Source organism: Tachysurus fulvidraco, chromosome 20, assembly GCF_022655615.1.
Source record: "Tachysurus fulvidraco isolate hzauxx_2018 chromosome 20, HZAU_PFXX_2.0, whole genome shotgun sequence".
Lineage (NCBI taxonomy): Eukaryota > Metazoa > Chordata > Actinopteri > Siluriformes > Bagridae > Tachysurus > Tachysurus fulvidraco.
Genome location: NC_062537.1, coordinates 7,359,398 through 7,378,044, shown reverse-complemented (window position 1 = coordinate 7,378,044; position 18,647 = coordinate 7,359,398). Strand labels below are relative to the sequence as shown.

The following is an 18,647-nucleotide window of genomic DNA, read 5'->3' as shown; positions in this document are numbered from 1 at the left end:
AAGATATTCACAAGTTTTTTAAGTGATCTGAAGCATGCAAGAGAAATTATATTGGAGTATGAAGTTTCTGAGATGCATTGTAAAGCCATGCTAACATATTTTTCGAGGATCTTGGATATAAAGGGAAGGTATAATATTGTCCTGTAGTTGGACAACTGGTCGGGGTTGATATTGGGTTTTTTAACTATGTACTGTGGTAGGACAATAAAATGCATAATGAAGCACAAATTACAGAGAAATATTTTATTTCAGTTAAATTTTACCTGTACGTTTAACACTAGAAGTCCCAGAGATTTGTAACCTTCCTTTAGCCAAGTGGAAGCTAACTGGCTAGTCTCTTGGCTATCATTAGTATCAATTCATGTGTAAATATGGTCATTACCTGAGCAATTTGCAGGGGTGTTGGGGGTGTGTGTGTGTGAATGGTTGCTGGTGGCTTGTTTGTATGTGTGGGGGAGGGAGGGCTGCTAATTCCTTTTGTGCTGAGGTGGATAAAATCACGTCCTACAACCCTGGTCTACATATCACCGTTGATGAACAGCTTTTCCCGTCAAAGACTCGCTGCTGTGTCCTCAGTATATTGTGACTAAACCTGACAAGTTTGGGATCAAGTTTTGGGTGGCTTGCGACCTAAAATCCAAGTACATTTGTAATGTCCTCCCATATCTTGGCAAGGACCCTAGTCGTCCCAGTGGAGAGAGACTGTCTGAAAATGTAGTGATGAGGCTGATGGAACCATTCCTAGACAAGGGCAGAAATGTTACCACGGACAATTTCTTCACATCGCTGTCATTTGCGCATAAACATCTTAGCCGGAAAACCACCATCCTCGACACAGTCAACAAGATTCGCTGGGAAATCCCTCAATCCGCTAGACACACAGATCGCAATGAATTCACCACTCAGGTATGTTGCAGGTCTTTTGTGGTTCTATGTTTATGTGTTTCTAATTTTTAGAATCAACACTGCCAAGTGTGTCATTGTGTCATTGTGTGTAAAAGTGCTATGAAAATTACAATTTATCTTATTTATTAGGTGTTTTCAACCACTGCTGCTATGCTGACGGCGTATGCGCCCAAACGGAAGAAGACCGTCTACATTCTTAGCAGCATGCACAGCGTGATTCAGACTGATAATACCACCAAAAGGAAGCCAAACACTGTCACCCTTTACAACACCACAAAGTGCGGCGTGGATGTGATGGACCAGATGGTGCGGGAGTACACTGTCCGCACAGGGACACGGCGCTGGCCAGTTGCCGTGTTCTATAACATGATTGACATGGCAGCACTGAATGCACATGTGTTGTATCAAGCATGCACCGGAAGGCAGGAAAGACGGGTGGACTTCCTGGTGGAGCTTGCAAGAGAATTGGCTAACTCTCATATGTGTGCGAAGAAGGCAAGAAAAGAACAATTGCTTCGGACACAACCCTCCACACCTAGCCCTGGAAAAAGAGCCATGTGTCAGGTCAAACACCAATACAAGAACAATCATGCCACTGTGCGATGTGTTCACTGCTACAGATACACATGTGGTAAATGCAGACGGGAGATACCATGGCAGTGCGAGGATTGTGAGTGATTGCTGGAAAGTACTCACTCACTTTTTAATATTATTTGTAAATATGTGTACAAATGGTTGGTTTCTTTATTTTATTTTGTACTATTTTCATCAATAAATCTCAGCAACAAAGGAAAAAAAAACATGTGTTGATTTCTCCCTAAGATGGCAATTTGAAACACAAGTTTCCTTGAAGTGGCTCAGCATGGCCCCACATTGTTTACATAACAAAAGCAACTGTTCACAGCTGATTAAGGATATTAGCCTAAAGCCTTCCAGCCCATCGGCTGTCCTGCGGGTTTTATAGGTAGAAAAGCCAAATGGCTGCTCTCTGGGACTTCTAGTGTTAACAACTGAAAACATTACAAAGTAGCTTTACAGACAAACAAATTCAGGGTATAATATGTTGCATGGAATAATATCATCATATATTAATATACTATAATACAATAAATAATACAATATTCTAATAAACCCCTGAGTGGTTTAAGTGGTTGTATATACAAGTTTCTAATAGGTGATATATCTTAGCCAACAAGTGAACAGTGTAATAGAAAAATGTTGTGAATGACAAAAATGAACATTGAACATTCTTTATCAATACACTCACCCACCTGAAATTAGGAACAGCAAGGATAACAAAGGTGGACTGAACTGTTTTCCAAACTGCACCCTAAGCCTAAAAGATAAGAACTTTGCAGATGTATGCTAAATGACAGTGTGACCGTTGCCCTGCCTGTGAAATGACAAGATTAGAGGATGGAAGAGGCCACACAGACACATTATTATGAACCTTGAGTCTAGCTTGTATAAAGATAGAACTGTTTTACAAACCAACTAACTCACTCTGTTCAGACTTAGGTCGGGACAGACTGACTTCACACTTGCAAGTGTATTTAATAAATAAAACTAGAATAATAGAATAGAATTTCCACCACATTTTCTGGGGGCCCGTCCGGGATAGTTCGTTTGTCCACAGGACCACCTGAGAGGTGACGGACTGCTGCAGAAGTCACGTCAAGTTGTTATCAACCTCCTGTCTGACCCAAAGGACAGCGGGACTCGGTGTGGGACTGGGAAGACGCTACTATCCTATAGGGAAAAAGAACCTTGCAGAGAGAAAGAACGAGAGAAGACTCCAGAGGGGTTTTTTAAACAACGATTGACGTAAGTACAGTTTTTGGTGCACATAGTGAAAGGGAAACTGGGTTTCCACTCACGTGACTGACGAGCAGTGAGAACATAGTGAAAGGGAAACTGGGTTTCCGCTCACGTGCTGACGGGCCGTGAGAGCATATTATTGTTAATCATGGGGTCCTTGTAAGAAAGATTCCTCCTCGCACTTGTCCGCGTCTCTTTACCTCTGCAAAACAATAGGAGCGCTCCGGAGCACTGAGAGAACAAACCACACGAGTGAAATCAAATCCGGTTTATTCCAAACAGCTGCTCAAAGAACTGAGCTACAGAACAGAATATATACACAATGGAATACAATAAGCCATGGTGTATGAGTTAAGGCAGGGGCTAAGTTTTATCAACATAGATAGGGGTATGCCAGAATGCTGCTTCCTCACAACTCTTATCCAAGCATTGAAGGTCAGAAAGCCTGTACATGAGCAAAGAGAAACTAAGTGTCCTGCGAGTAATCTCACAAGCAGGTCAACCTATCTTGTCTTCTTCATCCTGTCAAGAGCACTAAAAGAACAGGATAGACTCAAATCAAGAACATTAAATCAGAAGAGGTGAAGATGACATAACATATAACAATAATATAAGTTATCAGCAAGCCTACCATCCTGCTTATGTTTGCAGAAACACAGGGTACAAAAACAAGAACACACTTATCACAGGTCAGCATGACCAGAGGGGGAAGGGGGGGGGGCATTCCTTTCGACAGAGAAAGAGAAATGTGGAAAGAAAATGAAATAAGCACAAAAATTAATTACAATAAAGAAAATTCATTTCAGCAGTCCTGTTGTACTAAGAGTGTGTATAAGGAAGAGAAGGATGAGGAAAATGTTTTGCAGAGTCTGGGACTCAGCTAATATGACAAGGGATGTCTAAGAGAGATGTATAGGCTTATGGTATCAAAGTCTGAAAACTGGGAGAATTTAGGGCTATGGATGGCTAGTACACACGGCACCCCTGATGTAACAATATACTGTACGAAGAGAGGAAAAGTTTGACAATTTTTAAGGGCCTGTAAACATCCTAATGTTCAATTTATGATAACTAATTCTGGACCTGGTTCTGTATCACAATATTGTAAGTGGGTAATGGACTGTGGATTTCCAGAAAAAGGTAGTGATAGTGAAAGGCATTAAGAGAAAAATTAAGAGAAAAATTGCAGGAGCATGAGGCTTCAAAGACAAGAGACAAGAAGTAAAAGAGCATGCAAATCACACACAAACTTATTCACAATCTTTTTCTCTTCAGTGTTTTAAATCTTTTGTAGACCCAGACCTGGATGGCTGCCCTCTCCGTCCGCCACCTCAGGCACCCCCGCAGACAAACAATAACCAACCACCAGCTGTTATACTGCTTCCTACTGCTACTACTTCTACATCCAATCAACGGACAGTTTACTTTCCAGCAGGATGTCACACACAGAGATGTGCACAAAGGAATGGAGCTCTCAGAAGTGTGAGACAAGATGATCCTCTTTCCAACATACTCAGGGAACATGATCTTTTTACTTTCCGGTAAAAATGGACATGACAAAAATCTGCATGTGTAGATAAGAGGACAATGAAACAGTCTCCAGATATCTTGCACTATTGACAGTAGTACATGATGCACACAGTGGCCTTGAGTGCCCTGATAACATGGCTGAAGCTTCTGACATCACTCCATATGAGGCTCATCTGAGAAACAGTTTCATAAATGGATTAAGAGAGGACATACAAGAAACATCAAGCAAAATTGCATCACCTGGGACACTGAAAAACTGTCTATGATTGAACAGCATTTCATCCATGCAGAAAAGCTGCTAAAGCCCGAGAGACAAAAAAGAAAAAAGACGAAAGGTTAAAAATGAAACACCATCTCAACATGGTTCAGTTGTATGAGGTCCGAGGAGATTCCATCAGAGGAAGAGGACGGAACAGACGTGGATTTCAGAATGGATGTTTTATATGTGGAAGGGCAGATCACTAGGCGTGGTATTGTCTTAAGAAATATCGAGGGGAAATCAAGAGGCCTGAGGTTTGAACAGGTCTGGGACGGGTGAGCACCAAGGGATGGGTAAGTCGGACACTTTTATGTAATGCCAGGAAGAAAAGCTTAAGCTAACTGTCCTATTTCCACTTGTTACTAATTCAATGCCTAGCAAAGAATCAGAGTTTTTTATTATATCTGCAAATGAAAGTTGTGCTAAATATAATGAGCCCAGGTTTAAAGAAATGCCTGTGATTACATTACTTGTCGAAAAAATACCGATACAGTTTCTAGACTCAGGAGCAGCACTCTGTGATACGATTGTGTGAGTTTTTTATTTCACCTAAAATGAGCAATCACTCCCTGTTTACTGCGTGAGCATCAGGAATGTCAGTCAATGAGACATTCTCAGTGCCCTTAAGCTGCGAAACCGTAACTACACAGAAACAATTTGGATTTTTCTTTTTGATTTCTGAGTATTGCCCAATGAATCTGTTGGGTCACGATTTGATGTGCAAATTAAATTTATATCTAATCAGCACATTACTAGGCCTTAAGATAGAATGGGGAGATGACTCCTGCTTTGTAAAACAGTATCCCAGATCTCTGCTCTGTGATACAAATGGAAACTGTGTGATTTTTCTTTTACTGATGACACACATACTCTTGTGGGAAGAGAAAATAAATTCTCATCTCTTCTCACACAGACTACATAAAAAACTTTACATTGCACTGCACACATACACAGATTTGAATCGGATGAGAGCTATGAGAATTTTGAAACGTTTTATATGGAGTGAGCACAGATGTTCGGTAGAGGTAGACTTATTTCGACTTATCTCGGGTTTCAACTCGAGCTGGTTATCCACACCCATTCCAAATGAATCATGCATCTCCGCATCTCTCTTTGGTCAAATCTGCCAATGATGAGTGGAAAAACTTGGGAATATGGATGTTACAGGTTGCTCGGACTCATTAATGGGAGCAAACTGAGCAGCCAGCTGTCTTTTACAGCTCAAAATTGAATGTACTGTATATAGCACACCACTAAATTGGATGGTTGGGGCAAAAAGAGATGTGGAGATACGCCCTGATGACTTATCAGATCTTAACCCATTGTGTAAAATTGAAGATTACAAAAGGTGCCCAAAGAATTGTGGAAAATGTGTAAAACCAGAAGCTATAGCATGTATAACACCGGTGTTTAACTCCCTGTTAAGAGTTGGAGTTATTGTACCATGTGAGATGTCTCCTGTGCAAACCATATTATTTCCAGTAAAGAAAATAAGCCTGTCAAATTTGAAATTTGTTCAACAAGAATTGAAGTTCCTAGGACATTTATTTTCTGCAGAAGGTAGACGACTTGAATCAAGTAGAATAGAGGCAATTCAGAAAATTCTAAAACCGGTTACAAAAATTTTTTTTAGGCATGTGTTTATACTGCAGGATATTTATACCCAATTATGCTGTTTTAGAGGCACCGCTGAGCGCAACTGCTCACGGACAAGGCCTACAAGCACACAGCAAAGTGACGTGGACTGAGACTGCAAAAGCTGCATTTGAACGACTGAAACAGACATTACAGACGACACACACTATGCATCCCTAATGAGACTACTTACACAAACTGTTGACGAAAAAGGGGGATGCATGACATTAGTTTTGTTCCAAGGGCATGGGGGCAAACTCAGACTAGTAGCATATTTTTCAGCTAAACTGGATCCAGTGGCAGCAAGTCTGCTCAATTAACTCTGTTGGTACCTGCTTTTATAACAAAAACAGCACATATTATGGCTGCACGATGGTTTAGATATAATATTATACTTTTGGAAATGTCACATGTCACATTTAAATGATGTATAACTCTTAACCCTGCCACACTTGGGGAGCCACACACTTTGCCACACAAAATGGGGAGCCTTGGGATTGTGTGAGTGTGATTCATGAAATTTGTTTCCCAAGGACTGATTTACAGGAGACACCACTTACCAACCCTGATCTGGAATTATTTGTGGAAGGATCAGCATCCAGGAACTTTGCAGGGGTTTGCAGTAGTTACTAAGAATGAAATTTTAATTTCAGGTAAACTCCCATCTCATTAATCAGAAGAGGCAGCAAAACGTACTGCCCTTATAGAAGCCTGCAAATTGGCAGAGGGTAAGACAGTGACTGTGTATACTGATAGCAAGTACGCCTTTGGCGTTACACATGATCCTGGCACACTGTGGAAACACACACCATGGCCTGATAGCTGACCTCTTGGATGCAATCCTACTTTTAAAAGCAATTGCAATATGTAAACGTGTAATAAAGATCCTTATTCCATAGGTAATGGAAAAGCTACCTGAGCAGAAACAAAACATAAACATCATGATTAAACTGTTTTCTTATATCCTAAATCTCACTGAATTACAGGGTATGAGTGATCGCAAGGTGAAACAACGCTGAAGGAAGGTGAGAAGTGTCCAAAGGCAAGGTGTTTGGTCTGATCCCATATGTTCTCTAAATTGGTAGAGGTTTTCCAGACAGCAAAATAAGACTCTACGGCAGTATCAAAGGCACTGCTTACAGAAATCATACCTAGGTGGGGAATCCCTGAGCGCATAGTGACAATGGCACACCATTCGTAAACGAGGCACTGACCAAAGTCAGTGAACTCATGGGTTTCCAGTTCAAATAAACAAATAAATAAATAAAAAAAAATACTATGAAAAGCTATGCCATGCTCTTGCTGTTGTTTCTAAGCAAGTTGTCAAGGAACAGGAGAAAGGCAAGTTCGAGAGTAAGCTGAAACCTGGTGAGTGGATTCTGGTCAAGGAAAAACTGGTCATCCCGAGGTGGAGAGGACCATTCCAAATCCTACTGGTCACACCGACAGCATGTAAGGTCGACGGACGAGTGTTTTGGATCCATCAAAGCCACACGTGGAAGGTTCCGGCTCTACCAACAGACACTCGTGACGTGCACCAGATTACCGAGACACCCGATAGTCTGCTGGGGGGCCAGGTGTGTAATTGGTAATGGAAATGTATTTGCCCTGAAGTGCCAGCACATAGACTGAGGAAGTTGGGTTACTCTCAGTAACTAGGGGTACGGAAAAATAGTGTGCCGGGTGCCATTGTTGGAAAAAATCTTAGTAGAAATAATTAAAATATTATTCCTTACAATACTATAACCAAAGTAAAGTATTAGGCCTTGCAAAATATTACAATTGCTGTCATAAGACATATGTAGGTGATGTTGTAGGCCAAAGATGTTTATTGCAACCAGATTCGGGGCTGTCAGGCCTAGTCAGTCTGAGCACATTTGGAATAACAACTTGTTATGTAGAAGGGAAAAGACCATTGTTCCCAGACCTTAGCTCATAAATTGTTATGGAAAATGAAGAACACCATGGTTCTCAGACCTTGGTCCATAGCAATAACATGTTATGTAGAATGAAAAAAACAGTGGTCCAGACCTAGGCCCTGAGAACTAAAGGGAGGAAAATCCATAAATGGGCATGTGGTGCTCATAAACTTGTTGTGCAGACTGAAGAAGGCCCAGGTGTTTAGTCTGAGGTCATGAAAAATAAGGGGAGGAAAATCCATAAATGGGCATATGGGTGAAAGGTAATGGGAAATAAGGGGAAATTGGGTCAGTGTATTTAGAAAACATAGGAGATGATTCCGGTAAATAAGGTGATATGGCACCTGGGCTCCTAGGAGCGCCAGGGTATATATTGAGAAGATATCTGAGGGTTTTTTTTGGTTCTTCGGGGGCGAAGGTGTGCGCGCACGCGGGCGCGTGCCCGTGTCCGCGGGTCAAGGTGGGTGGTTTTTATTTTTGCAAGGACGTCGCGAGAGTTCTTGTTTTTCTTGATTGATTTTGCATGACATGCTCTTTTTGGGGGTTTTCATTTGTTACTTTGAATTTGGCAATTTGTTACTTTTAATTTGGCAATTTGTTACTTTTAATTTGGCAATTTGATACTTTGAATTTGGCAATTTGTTACTTTGAATTTGGCAAATTATAATTTGTTGGCTGATTGACCACAATAAAGAAGTTTGCTCATTCTCATCCAGGTCTGAGGAGTTTTCTCAGTATTTTGTAGTAATTATAGAGTTAACAGTTAAGTTTAACTAAAACAGTCTTTAGTAACCAAAAAGTCTAAGTGTGGAGATCACCCTGTGATGTGTCGACTTGGAGACCGGCTTTGAGTTCCGACACCATGAAGGGAAAATGATCGTCGTCTTGATCCAGCGTCTTGATTCCACACTTGGACACACTTGTGGAATCAACTAGAAGAAAATCCATTTTCGGTCTCTCATCACTGTTTTAGCTAATGCTTGCTTAAGAAGCCCTATTCAAACCACATTTTAGCATGAGCATGCATGATTAAGTCTAATATATGTGTATAATATAGATCGTTAATTGCAGTAATGCTTTTCCTTAGCAATTTTTATGTCCATTTTTGTGATTCAAAAGGGAGGAAATGTAATAGAAAAATGTTGTCAATAAAAAAATGAACATTGAACATTCTTTGTCAATACACTCACCCACCTGAAATTAGGAACGGCAAAGATTACAAAGGGGGACTGAACTGTTTTCCAAACTGCACCCTAAGCCTAAAAGATAAGAACTTTGCAGATGTATGGGAAATGACAGTGTGACCGTTGCCCTGCCTGTGAAATGACAAGATTAGAGGATGACAAGATCAGTGGAAGAGGCCACACAGACACATTATTATGAACCTTGAGTCTAGCATCTTGTATAAATAGAGAACTGTTTTACAAACCAACTAACTCACTCTGTTCAGACTTAGGTCGGGACAGACTGACTTCACAGTTGCAAGTGTATTTAATAAAGTTTGATACTCCACAGGATTCTGCTACGTTCTTCTCTGCAACATGGCGAGGTAGATGGGGGAGCAAGGACCACGGCGAAGGCAGGTGGGGGGAGCAAGGACCACGTTGAAGGCAGGTGGGGGGAGCAAGGACCACGGCGAAGGCAGGTGGGGGAGCAAGGACCACGGCAAGCCAGGTGGGGGGGGAGCAAGGCACACGGCGGTGCAGCCAAAGAGCCAAAGAGTGACGTCCACAGCCGAGCTGACGGGCCGAGCGGCATCCACGGCCGAGTTGACGGGCCGAGCGACGTCCACAAAACTCGGGTTGGTGACGTGGCCCGCACACAGGAAGTGAGGCGGCGCCCCCCGTGCAGAAACCGGAAGCAGAGTGGTGTCCCTCACAGGAAAAAATGCGGACCGATGTCACCAAAACCACAAAGTCCAGGGGGAAAAAGTCACATAAAAAAGGAAAATACTCCCAATCAGCTGGTCCAGCTTCTGTCATGATGCGGGGTAGAAACGGACCCAAACGCAGGATAGCAAAACAAACAGGGTTTAATAACAAAAGAAACACTAAACAGGACACGGACTAAAGACAGGACAAGACAACAGTAGATTCCGCGCTGCACAAGGCAACACGGCACAGTTAAATACACAGGGTAATCACAATAGGAAACAGGTGTGTAGACAGGGAGGAGCAGACGAAGACGGGGCAGACACGTGACGAGAAACGTAAACAGATGCACGTGGCCAAAGTCCGGGCTGAGTCCTGACAGTACCTTTGTAACTTAACCTAATGTTAAGGGTCACTGAACAAATCCAAAAAAATCTTTTTGGTGAACAAAATCAGTTTTTGTCACTGGGATGAATCAAATTACCACTAATAATAGGTGGCCGAGGCCACTTTTTCCTTTGTGAGGAGCAAAGGCTAGCCCATCTGTCCAATCCCACAGGAGAGCTTGTGAATATCTTTGTTTTGTTTAAAGAGTATAACAAATAGCTGAAATATTAAAACAGGGAATGATAGAAAGAGCATTGTGGTTTGCTGTGTATAGGCCTATGTAACCAAAGTTCAGGCATAGAGCGTACCCCATCCACTTTCAAAGGTGACTATTTTCTGAATATTCTTGCATATTTTCCATATTATGTTAATTTATAGTACTGTATATGTGCAATATTTCCCTTTTTGGTAACATCTGACTAAAAAAGAGCTTACAAAGCAGTCTCGGATCTCATTGTTAAAAAATATCAATTAGGAGTGGGTTACAAAAAACATACAAAACCTTAAATATACTGTACCATTTAACACTTTTACAGTGTCTTTATTGTCTTTACGACAATAATCAACACATGGAGGAAATATGGCACAACAGTGACATTACTAAAAACAGGACAGCCCCCTAAAATTGACAAGAAGACCATGAGAAAACTGGTCAGGGAGGCTGCTAAGGGGTCTACGGTAACATTTAAAAGAATTTCAGCAAAATCTGGCAAGTACTGGTTGCTCACTATACGCAATAACAATCTCCCAAATGCTTCATAAGTCTGGACTATATGAAAGCTTTCTTTAAATAAAACAAAAACAACCAAAAACACCAAAGCCTGGCTAAAAGTTGCAAAATAATAGCATCCAAACTACCAGAATCATATGGAATAATGTTGATCTAATATGATCTAATGAAATCAAATTTGAACATCCTGCCAATAAAAACACAGCAAAGAACACTACCACACACTGAAACATGGAGGTGGCAGAGTAATGCTTTAAGGCTGTTTTCTTAAATTGGGAGTAACTTTAAATCACTGAAAAAAAAATGGAATAATGAATAGATCAATTCTGACACAAAAAATTAAGGCTTATGATACAACACTTGAGATGGAGTAAATGTACCTTTCGGCAAAACAAGATCAAGGTTTTAGTCCAGATCTAATTCCAATCTGTGGAGTGACCTGTTTGACAGAGTTACATTGTTTTTAGAGGGAAGAACGGGAAAATATTGATCAGTGTTAAACTGATTGACTTGTATCCAAAAAAAGATTGAATGCTATGACAAAATTTAAAGGTGCTTCAATTGACATTTTAACAGTGGTATGTAGACTTTTTACATTCACTGTAAATGCTTACATACTCTTTATGAACATAACAATAAACTTGAAACTGGAGCAATTAAATGGAGTCTGATGAATCACTTTTTTTTTCATGTGGATGGCTGATTGAATGACCAGGATGTACTATGGAAAGAAAGTTCCACACAAGTTTTCACACAGGGCCATGTGGGTTTCGATTTTGTTTTCCCTTAACTATAAAAACTTTATTTTAAAACTGCATATTGTGTTTACTCGTGTTATCTTTAAATAATATTTAAATTTGTTTGATATCTGAAACAATAAAGTGTATCTGAAACAATAAAGTGTGACAAATGTGCAAAAACATAAAAAAAAATCAGGAAGGGGCAAACAAATAATATATTATTTTCATTTGGTAATGATTTTGGGCACCCTGTATAATCAAGGGCAAACTGATTAATCATCTTTTTCGTCTTTTAATTTACTATAAATTAAGTGACACCATTTTAAATTTGTGAACTACTATTTTCTGATACAGGCAGTGCAAAGAACACATTCTTGGATTAGTCTAACAAGTTGGTGAGGGAAATGTATTCCAATATTAACAAACGAATGTGCTGATCTCCAAATAAATGGAGTGAGAACACTTGTACATTCCAAGCTTATTATTTCTCTTGCAATTTTACACAAAAATATTTGTACTTCTCGCTTTAATTACTTGTGCAGCGCGGAATCTACTGTTGTCTAGTCCTGTCTTTAGTCCGTGTCATGTTTAGTGTTTTTTTGTTATTAAACATTGTTTATTTCACCATCCTGCATTTGGGTCCGTTTTATTCCCGCGTACGTGACAATAACAGTATAACATTATAGTAGTTCCCATTTGTCAGTATTTCTATATGTTATGTAACAGATAAAATTTATTTACATTTATCTTCGCACGCACGCGTGTGTGTGTGTGTGCATAATATTGCACAATACTGTTATTTGCACTATAATGCACTCTCACATTTTATGTACATAACTGATCAGTCATATATTCTGTATTCCTATTTAATACTCATACTGTCTATATTGTCTCACATTGTCTGTCTTGTATTGTATAGTCCAAGCTAAACGCATAGTATAGTGTTATTTATGTCTGTACTTTTGAAAGTCACAAACAACTGAAACCAAATTCCTTGTCAACACACTTGGCCAATAAACATGATTCTGATATTCAAAAGGCACTAGTATCTAGTCAATTTTGTAGAAACCAAGATAAGCATGTGGAGAGGGTAATAATCGACAGTAAACATCTTAAACATCTTATATCCAATCGCCTGCACTGTTTTCTTGTATAGTGTTATTTATGTCTGTACCTTTCGGAGTCACAAACTGCTGGCACCAAATTCCTTGTGTGTGTCAACACACTTGGCCAATAAATCTGATTCTGATTCTGACCTCAAATAAGAGCATCATGAAATGTCTGAAAAAGAGTAGTAAAACTAAAATAGGGAGAAATGTTTTATAGGTTCAGCAGTGCATTTATATACAACTTATTCAAATCCTGTATTCATTAAGAAATGTCATATGTGACAATTTGCAGCTAATCTATTAACGTTTGTTATGTGAAGATACTACTTTATTTCAGAGGACAATCCTCAAGAAAAAACACAATGTTGCTAAGATATTTGGTGTTATTACTTTCAATCTGTGTTCCAGTGTAATTTTATTTGTGAACAAATCAACCCAAAATCACAAAACTGTGTCTTCTTTTAAAGATGTGGGTTTAAAAGGAACCTTTTCATCCAACATTCTCTGTGGCTGGATCTTTAGATTTTACCAGCTGCTCCATCCGAGCTTTCTGGAAAGGCATCATGCAGTCTTTAAACTCCTGAACCTGTGTCTTGCATTTCCTCCAGTCTTCATGCTCTGCCATGCACTCCTGAATTGCATAATGTAGTGTAGAACAGCCTGTCCTAGAGATCAACCGATCTACCAGATCATTTTCCTCCTCAGGTCTGCTCCGGTCATGGGACAAGGGTGAAGAACGGGATGTCATTCTGCTTTAAATCTGGATTAGGAACAGGAGAGCAAAATGTTGATATGATGTTGTTCATGGTGTGTGTGTTCACTGCTGTGTGTGTGTGCACTTTGGATGGGTTAAATGCAGAGAACAAATTCTGAGTATGGGTCACCATACTTAGCCGTAAGTCACGTCACTTTTCACTTTAAAAAAAATACATAATAAGAGGTGCAAAATATTCACTTTAAAATTGTTATAGCTAGTTGTGGCAATAAAAGCATTTTGAGAGTTTTGACATTTAATTTTTTTTGTGATAATGAGAAGGCCATTTAGCTCTCTACTATGCACTAATACTACCACTTTTTAATTCCCATTTCACCCAGCTACCAGCACAATCTACCATTTCAGCTAGACAGAACATGCAGTTAAAATTCTGCTTTGAGCATGTTATGATTTGTAGGGAGGAACAAATTTTTCAGTAGCTTGTAGAAAAGTTTCAACATAATAAAAAATAACAAAACATTTAAATTTTTCCTTGATAATATACCAAGAAATATTGCATGTATTTTCTTTTACATTACAATATATTTTTACTGTATTTTCCACAGAAAGAGCAAACACAGCCACAAGGAAAATTTGCCACAAAACAGATTATAATGCATTAAAAAATCATAATTTGTATGCACTAAGGTTGCACAATATATCAAAATATCATAAATAAGAATATCACAAGGGCTTGCAAATGAATTCACTTAAAAAATTTCAGAAAAGTAAAACTGACAAAAGTTAGACAGCTAGCAGAGTACACACTGGGTATACAGCTGTTGTGGGCAGGGTATTTGTGAGTGAGTGCGTGCACTCTGGCGACATAAGCAAGAAAATCAACAAGTGATCTGCTCATGGCAAACAAGCCTGAAAAGATGAGTGAACAAGAGATGTTCGGTAAATGAAAAGGAAGCAGCATTTTAATTAAATGGCTATATCCCCTCGATTCTGAACCTAAGAAACTATTGCAACAAGTGTTGAGAGCTCCACACTATTTCCTGCAAGCACTGCAAGCATTGTAGAGGGCATAACCCAGTTTCTAGCAAAGGATACAATGTGTGCACAATTATTAGGCAAGTTGCATTTTTGATTATTGAACAACTATAGTGCTCTTGGTCAATCTGGAATGTTAATAAACCTCAAACCTGAATATTTCTTAGGAGAATATCCGTGTGTGCACAATTTTTGGGCAACTATTAGCGTGCAGCATAATTATGCAACTAAATAAAAAACTGAAATTTTCCTCTACCAGTACCCCACCTCCACCTGGCTGGCATCTGAGTCGAAGTTTAGCTATGTGCCTGCTACTGATCCGGCCCATCCATCTGGATCCATCAAAAGTCACTCTCATCTCATCAGTCCAAAAAACCTTTGAAAAATCTGAGTTCAGATAATTCTTGGCCCAGTCTTGTTGTTTCAATTTATGTGTCTTGATCAGTGGTGGTCAGGTTTCAGCCTTACTTACCTTGGCCATATCTCTGAACAATGAACTGTACTATTTGCAACAAAATTTTTGATGGTTCTGTGATCACACCCCAATATCTTAGCAATTTCTTGAGTGCTGCATTCCTCTGAAAAAAAGTTAAAAAGTTGAAAAAAGTTAAACTTTTTTGGCCGATTTCACCTGAGGAAAAGAAGCTGCATAATAATTATGCACACCTTGATATAGGGTGTTGATCTCCCCTCCCTCGTTACACAAATACACCTACATGATGTGCTTAAATCCAATAAGTATTCAAGTTTTTAAGTAAGTAAGAAAGTTTATATATTTTAGAAAGAATGATAGATAGAAACAGTTTAAATGTGTTACTGTGCACAAACACACACATGCACACACAAACTCCCACGAAAAACTTATACATTCATGCACACACATACACAGGCACACGCGCACACACATTTATGCCCGCACACACATGCATGCACACACACACTAAACCCTATATAAACATAACAATTTTTATTATTTTTATTTTAGTTTTATTATTGTTATGTTAATCTTTAAATCAGTGTAAAATATTAATCCTGGCTTCGAATCATATTTTTTGAGAGTCCAAGCACATGAAAAAGGATCTATTATAGTGTGTATGTCCTTTCCATCCAGTGCAGGGAGAATTTTTACTTAATTTTCATTGCTTTAGAAGTGACAAAAACTCAGAAATGTGTCTGCAGTTTAAAATGCTCAAGTGTAAAATATCCACACTATTGAAATTAAATTTTAAATATATAGTGTTTAAAAGTTATAGTGTGTGTGCTTTCATTACAGCAAATGAAAAAAAAATCTGCTTATAGACAACACGGTGTGTTTTGTACATTTTGTTTCAACATAATACGTGATTTTATTTTCATGTGGTGTTTTTTCACACGTTCACACATTTCAGTGTGTTTTCATTTTTATGATGTGATTTAATCATTCTTTTTTTCTCTTTTTACAATTTAAAGGAATTATATAGTGAAATGTAGCTTAATACTGTGTTTATCTCCTTTGAGATGAAGTTCATCTCACATTTTATTACTCACATGGAACATTTAATTACCTGATCATTTTCCAATTTTTGTACAGAGAGATAGATGGATGGTGTATTACTAAAAGTGAGACTGAAATATGGAAGAGAAAAAGGTGTTACAGACACCGCGAATGACAGACAGAGGATATTATTGGTAGACAGACATAGTGTGTCAAAATATTTCTTATAGAAATATAACTGAAGAGAGAATGATATAGTATGATAGGCAGGAAAAGGTTATTTATAGAAGTAAATTGACTAGAATAGCTATAACGCTAAGCCTCTTGATAAGTCACATGTTTATGTTGCGGCAGATTTGTTACGCAAACACCACCACCAAAAACAACAAGAAAAACAACAATAATGTGAAGTAACAATGGTGAAGCTTTGCTATGCAGTACCACTAATTAGAATGTACTGACATCATTAGAATACCACAAACTCAATTCGTTAACACGAGCATTTTTATGTTACAAGCAAATTTACTGTCCGAGTGTCATTTACTGTCCGAGTGATTTAAAACATCCTATTCCACTTATTTGTGGCTTTTAGGGAACACTGCCATAACTAATGTTGCCATCAATGTGGACTTAGATTTGCTTATTTTTAGACCCCTTTAGCTAGTTATTAAAAACGGATGCTTGCGACAAATCTACTTTTCATTATCGAGACTGTTCTGCATGGCACTAAAATACAAAATGTTGAGTGCGGATAAAGTAAATGGTGCACACGCATTAGGGCTTTGTAACCTCAGATCTCCTACATTAAACTACATCATTATTTTATTTTTGTGTACAGCAAATCATTTATTTTCTTTACAAAATCTCTGGCAACAACTAAAACCGTCTATAGAAATGGATTTACAACGGATTCGTGGTGTCATAAGCTAAAAAATAAAATCGAATGTACGCAAAGGGACAATTTTATTGAGTCAAAGCGTATCAGATCGAAACCCCTGATTTGTGTTGGGGTTTGCGTTTGTGTTACGTGACTGATTTGACCTAAATTTATTCTGCAGCAGTACAATGACCCCAAACATACAGTCATTATCATTAATCACGACGCATCGTTTTCACGCTGAACACTATATATACACTCCAGGATACAATATAAGTTCAAATGAATGTTAATTTACCTCTGGTTCAAGTTTTATCACATTGCTTTGCATCTGCTGGGGGAAAAGTTTTGAGGTTGCACAGGAACCTCATGACACTGCCTGTGACGTGCCCATCCATTCTTGCGCATGCCTACATCCTGCTCGACCACAAGTATCATTTCTTAAATTTACAGTTTATTTGTGGCAGTATTTTTTATTTTATTTTTTGCTTATAATAAGCTATTTTTGTGATAACATGAAACAGTGAGACCTTTTTCCAAAACGTAGCGGGAAAAAAATGCAGTAGAATCTTTAGGACGTCAGTGCGCGTTTAGTGGCATCTGGAGATCAAAATTATGAAATGCAGCTTCAAGTGTCTCATACAGCAAGGTTAAAGTTATACCAATATGAAAAAAACTGTGCATTCCAATACTTTGAAAACGGTAAAAATTAAATAAACAAACAAACAAACAAATAAATAAATAAAATTTAAATGAATAATAATAATAATAATAATAATAATAATAATAATAATAATAATAATAATAACAGGGGGGCACGGTGGCTTAGTGGTTAGCACGTTTGCCTCACACCTCCAGGGTTGGGGGTTCAATTCCCGCCTCCGCCTTGTGTGTGTGGAGTTGTAGGACACAAGAACCAGAAACCGGGCAGGGAAAATCACTACTGACCCTTCGCACCCTGGACACAACCTCTTTCAGCTCCTCCCTTCTGGCAGGCACTACAGAACTTTGCTTACAAAAGCTGCCAGACACAGTAAGCTTCTTTCCCCAGGCAATCACCCTGATCAACAACTCACCATAATTATATTCGCTGCTTCTTATCATAAGTACTGCATTATCAGGACTGTCAGTCATCACATCATCTGTATATTACACACTACTGCTGCTGAATATTGCACAAAAAGCATAATATTGCACAATATTGTTATTTGCACTCCCACACTATGTACATTACTGATCGTTCATATTCCATATTCATATTTTATATATTTTATTCATTCCATATCCATATTTTATACTCATTCTGTCTATATTGTATCTCGTCTGCATTGTTTTCTTGTATAGTTTGTATAGTGTTATTTATGTCTGTACCTTTGTGAGTCACAAACTGCTGAAAGCAAATTCCTTGTGTGTGTCAACACACTTGGCCAATAAATCTGATTCTGATAAAGTCAACATCACAAAACCACACCTATACGATCTTTATTTAAAATCATAATCTACAAATATGTAAGGAGTGTGCAACCTACAGCTGCATGGGAAACAAATATGCTATGAAACTCATTTTAAACCAACATTTAAATGCAGAATAAACACATATTGCAGTTATTTTCTATCCCACTCTGAATAACAATTATTTTAG

At 38.6% G+C, this 18,647-nt stretch overlaps 3 protein-coding genes across 7 annotated transcripts; 1 reads left to right on the top strand and 2 right to left on the bottom strand.

Moving 5' to 3' along the window:
• The first annotated feature begins 677 nt into the window (after positions 1-677).
• Positions 678-1,584, top strand: LOC125139763 (piggyBac transposable element-derived protein 3-like). The gene is made up of 2 exons (XM_047805110.1): positions 678-906; positions 1,036-1,584. The coding sequence occupies exons 1-2, from the start codon at positions 721-723 to the stop codon at positions 1,582-1,584; spliced, it is 735 nt and encodes a 244-aa protein (XP_047661066.1). The 5' UTR covers positions 678-720.
• A 7,214-nt stretch (positions 1,585-8,798) lies between these two features.
• Positions 8,799-10,190, bottom strand: LOC125139735. The gene is made up of 2 exons (XM_047804913.1): positions 9,509-10,190; positions 8,799-9,383 (listed from the first exon to the last, which is right to left on the bottom strand). Exons 1-2 carry the CDS (start codon positions 10,047-10,049, stop codon positions 9,268-9,270), a joined length of 657 nt encoding a protein of 218 aa, XP_047660869.1. The 5' UTR covers positions 10,050-10,190; the 3' UTR covers positions 8,799-9,267.
• A 2,911-nt stretch (positions 10,191-13,101) lies between these two features.
• On the bottom strand, positions 13,102-17,459 carry LOC113637769 (cytochrome c oxidase assembly factor 4 homolog, mitochondrial). 5 transcript variants are annotated; one of them, XM_047804914.1, is made up of 5 exons: positions 17,304-17,401; positions 16,199-16,259; positions 15,127-15,232; positions 14,922-15,030; positions 13,102-13,664 (listed from the first exon to the last, which is right to left on the bottom strand). In XM_047804914.1, the coding sequence occupies exon 5, from the start codon at positions 13,650-13,652 to the stop codon at positions 13,395-13,397; it is 258 nt and encodes an 85-aa protein (XP_047660870.1). In that variant the 5' UTR covers positions 13,653-13,664; positions 14,922-15,030; positions 15,127-15,232; positions 16,199-16,259; positions 17,304-17,401; the 3' UTR covers positions 13,102-13,394. The 5 variants fall into 5 exon arrangements, with proteins under 5 accessions (XP_047660870.1, XP_026994448.1, XP_026994437.1 ...); XM_027138647.2 differs by lacking the exon at positions 16,199-16,259 and having other exon boundaries at positions 17,304-17,459; XM_027138636.2 differs by lacking the exon at positions 14,922-15,030 and having other exon boundaries at positions 17,304-17,399.
• Between the last annotated feature and the right edge of the window lie 1,188 nt (positions 17,460-18,647).

Excerpts from the sequence above, each read along its gene's own strand:
- LOC125139763 (XM_047805110.1), top strand. The coding sequence starts at position 721 with ATGAGGCTGATGGAACCATTCCTAGACAAGGGCAGAAATGTTACCACG. Across the intron at positions 907-1,035 it reads GCAATGAATTCACCACTCAG|GTGTTTTCAACCACTGCTGC; the intron begins GTATGTTGCAGG and ends CTTATTTATTAG.
- LOC125139735 (XM_047804913.1), bottom strand. The coding sequence starts at position 10,049 with ATGACAGAAGCTGGACCAGCTGATTGGGAGTATTTTCCTTTTTTATGT. Across the intron at positions 9,384-9,508 it reads CCGACCTAAGTCTGAACAGA|GCAGGGCAACGGTCACACTG; the intron begins GTGAGTTAGTTG and ends GTCATTTCACAG.
- LOC113637769 (XM_027138647.2), bottom strand. The coding sequence starts at position 13,652 with ATGACATCCCGTTCTTCACCCTTGTCCCATGACCGGAGCAGACCTGAG.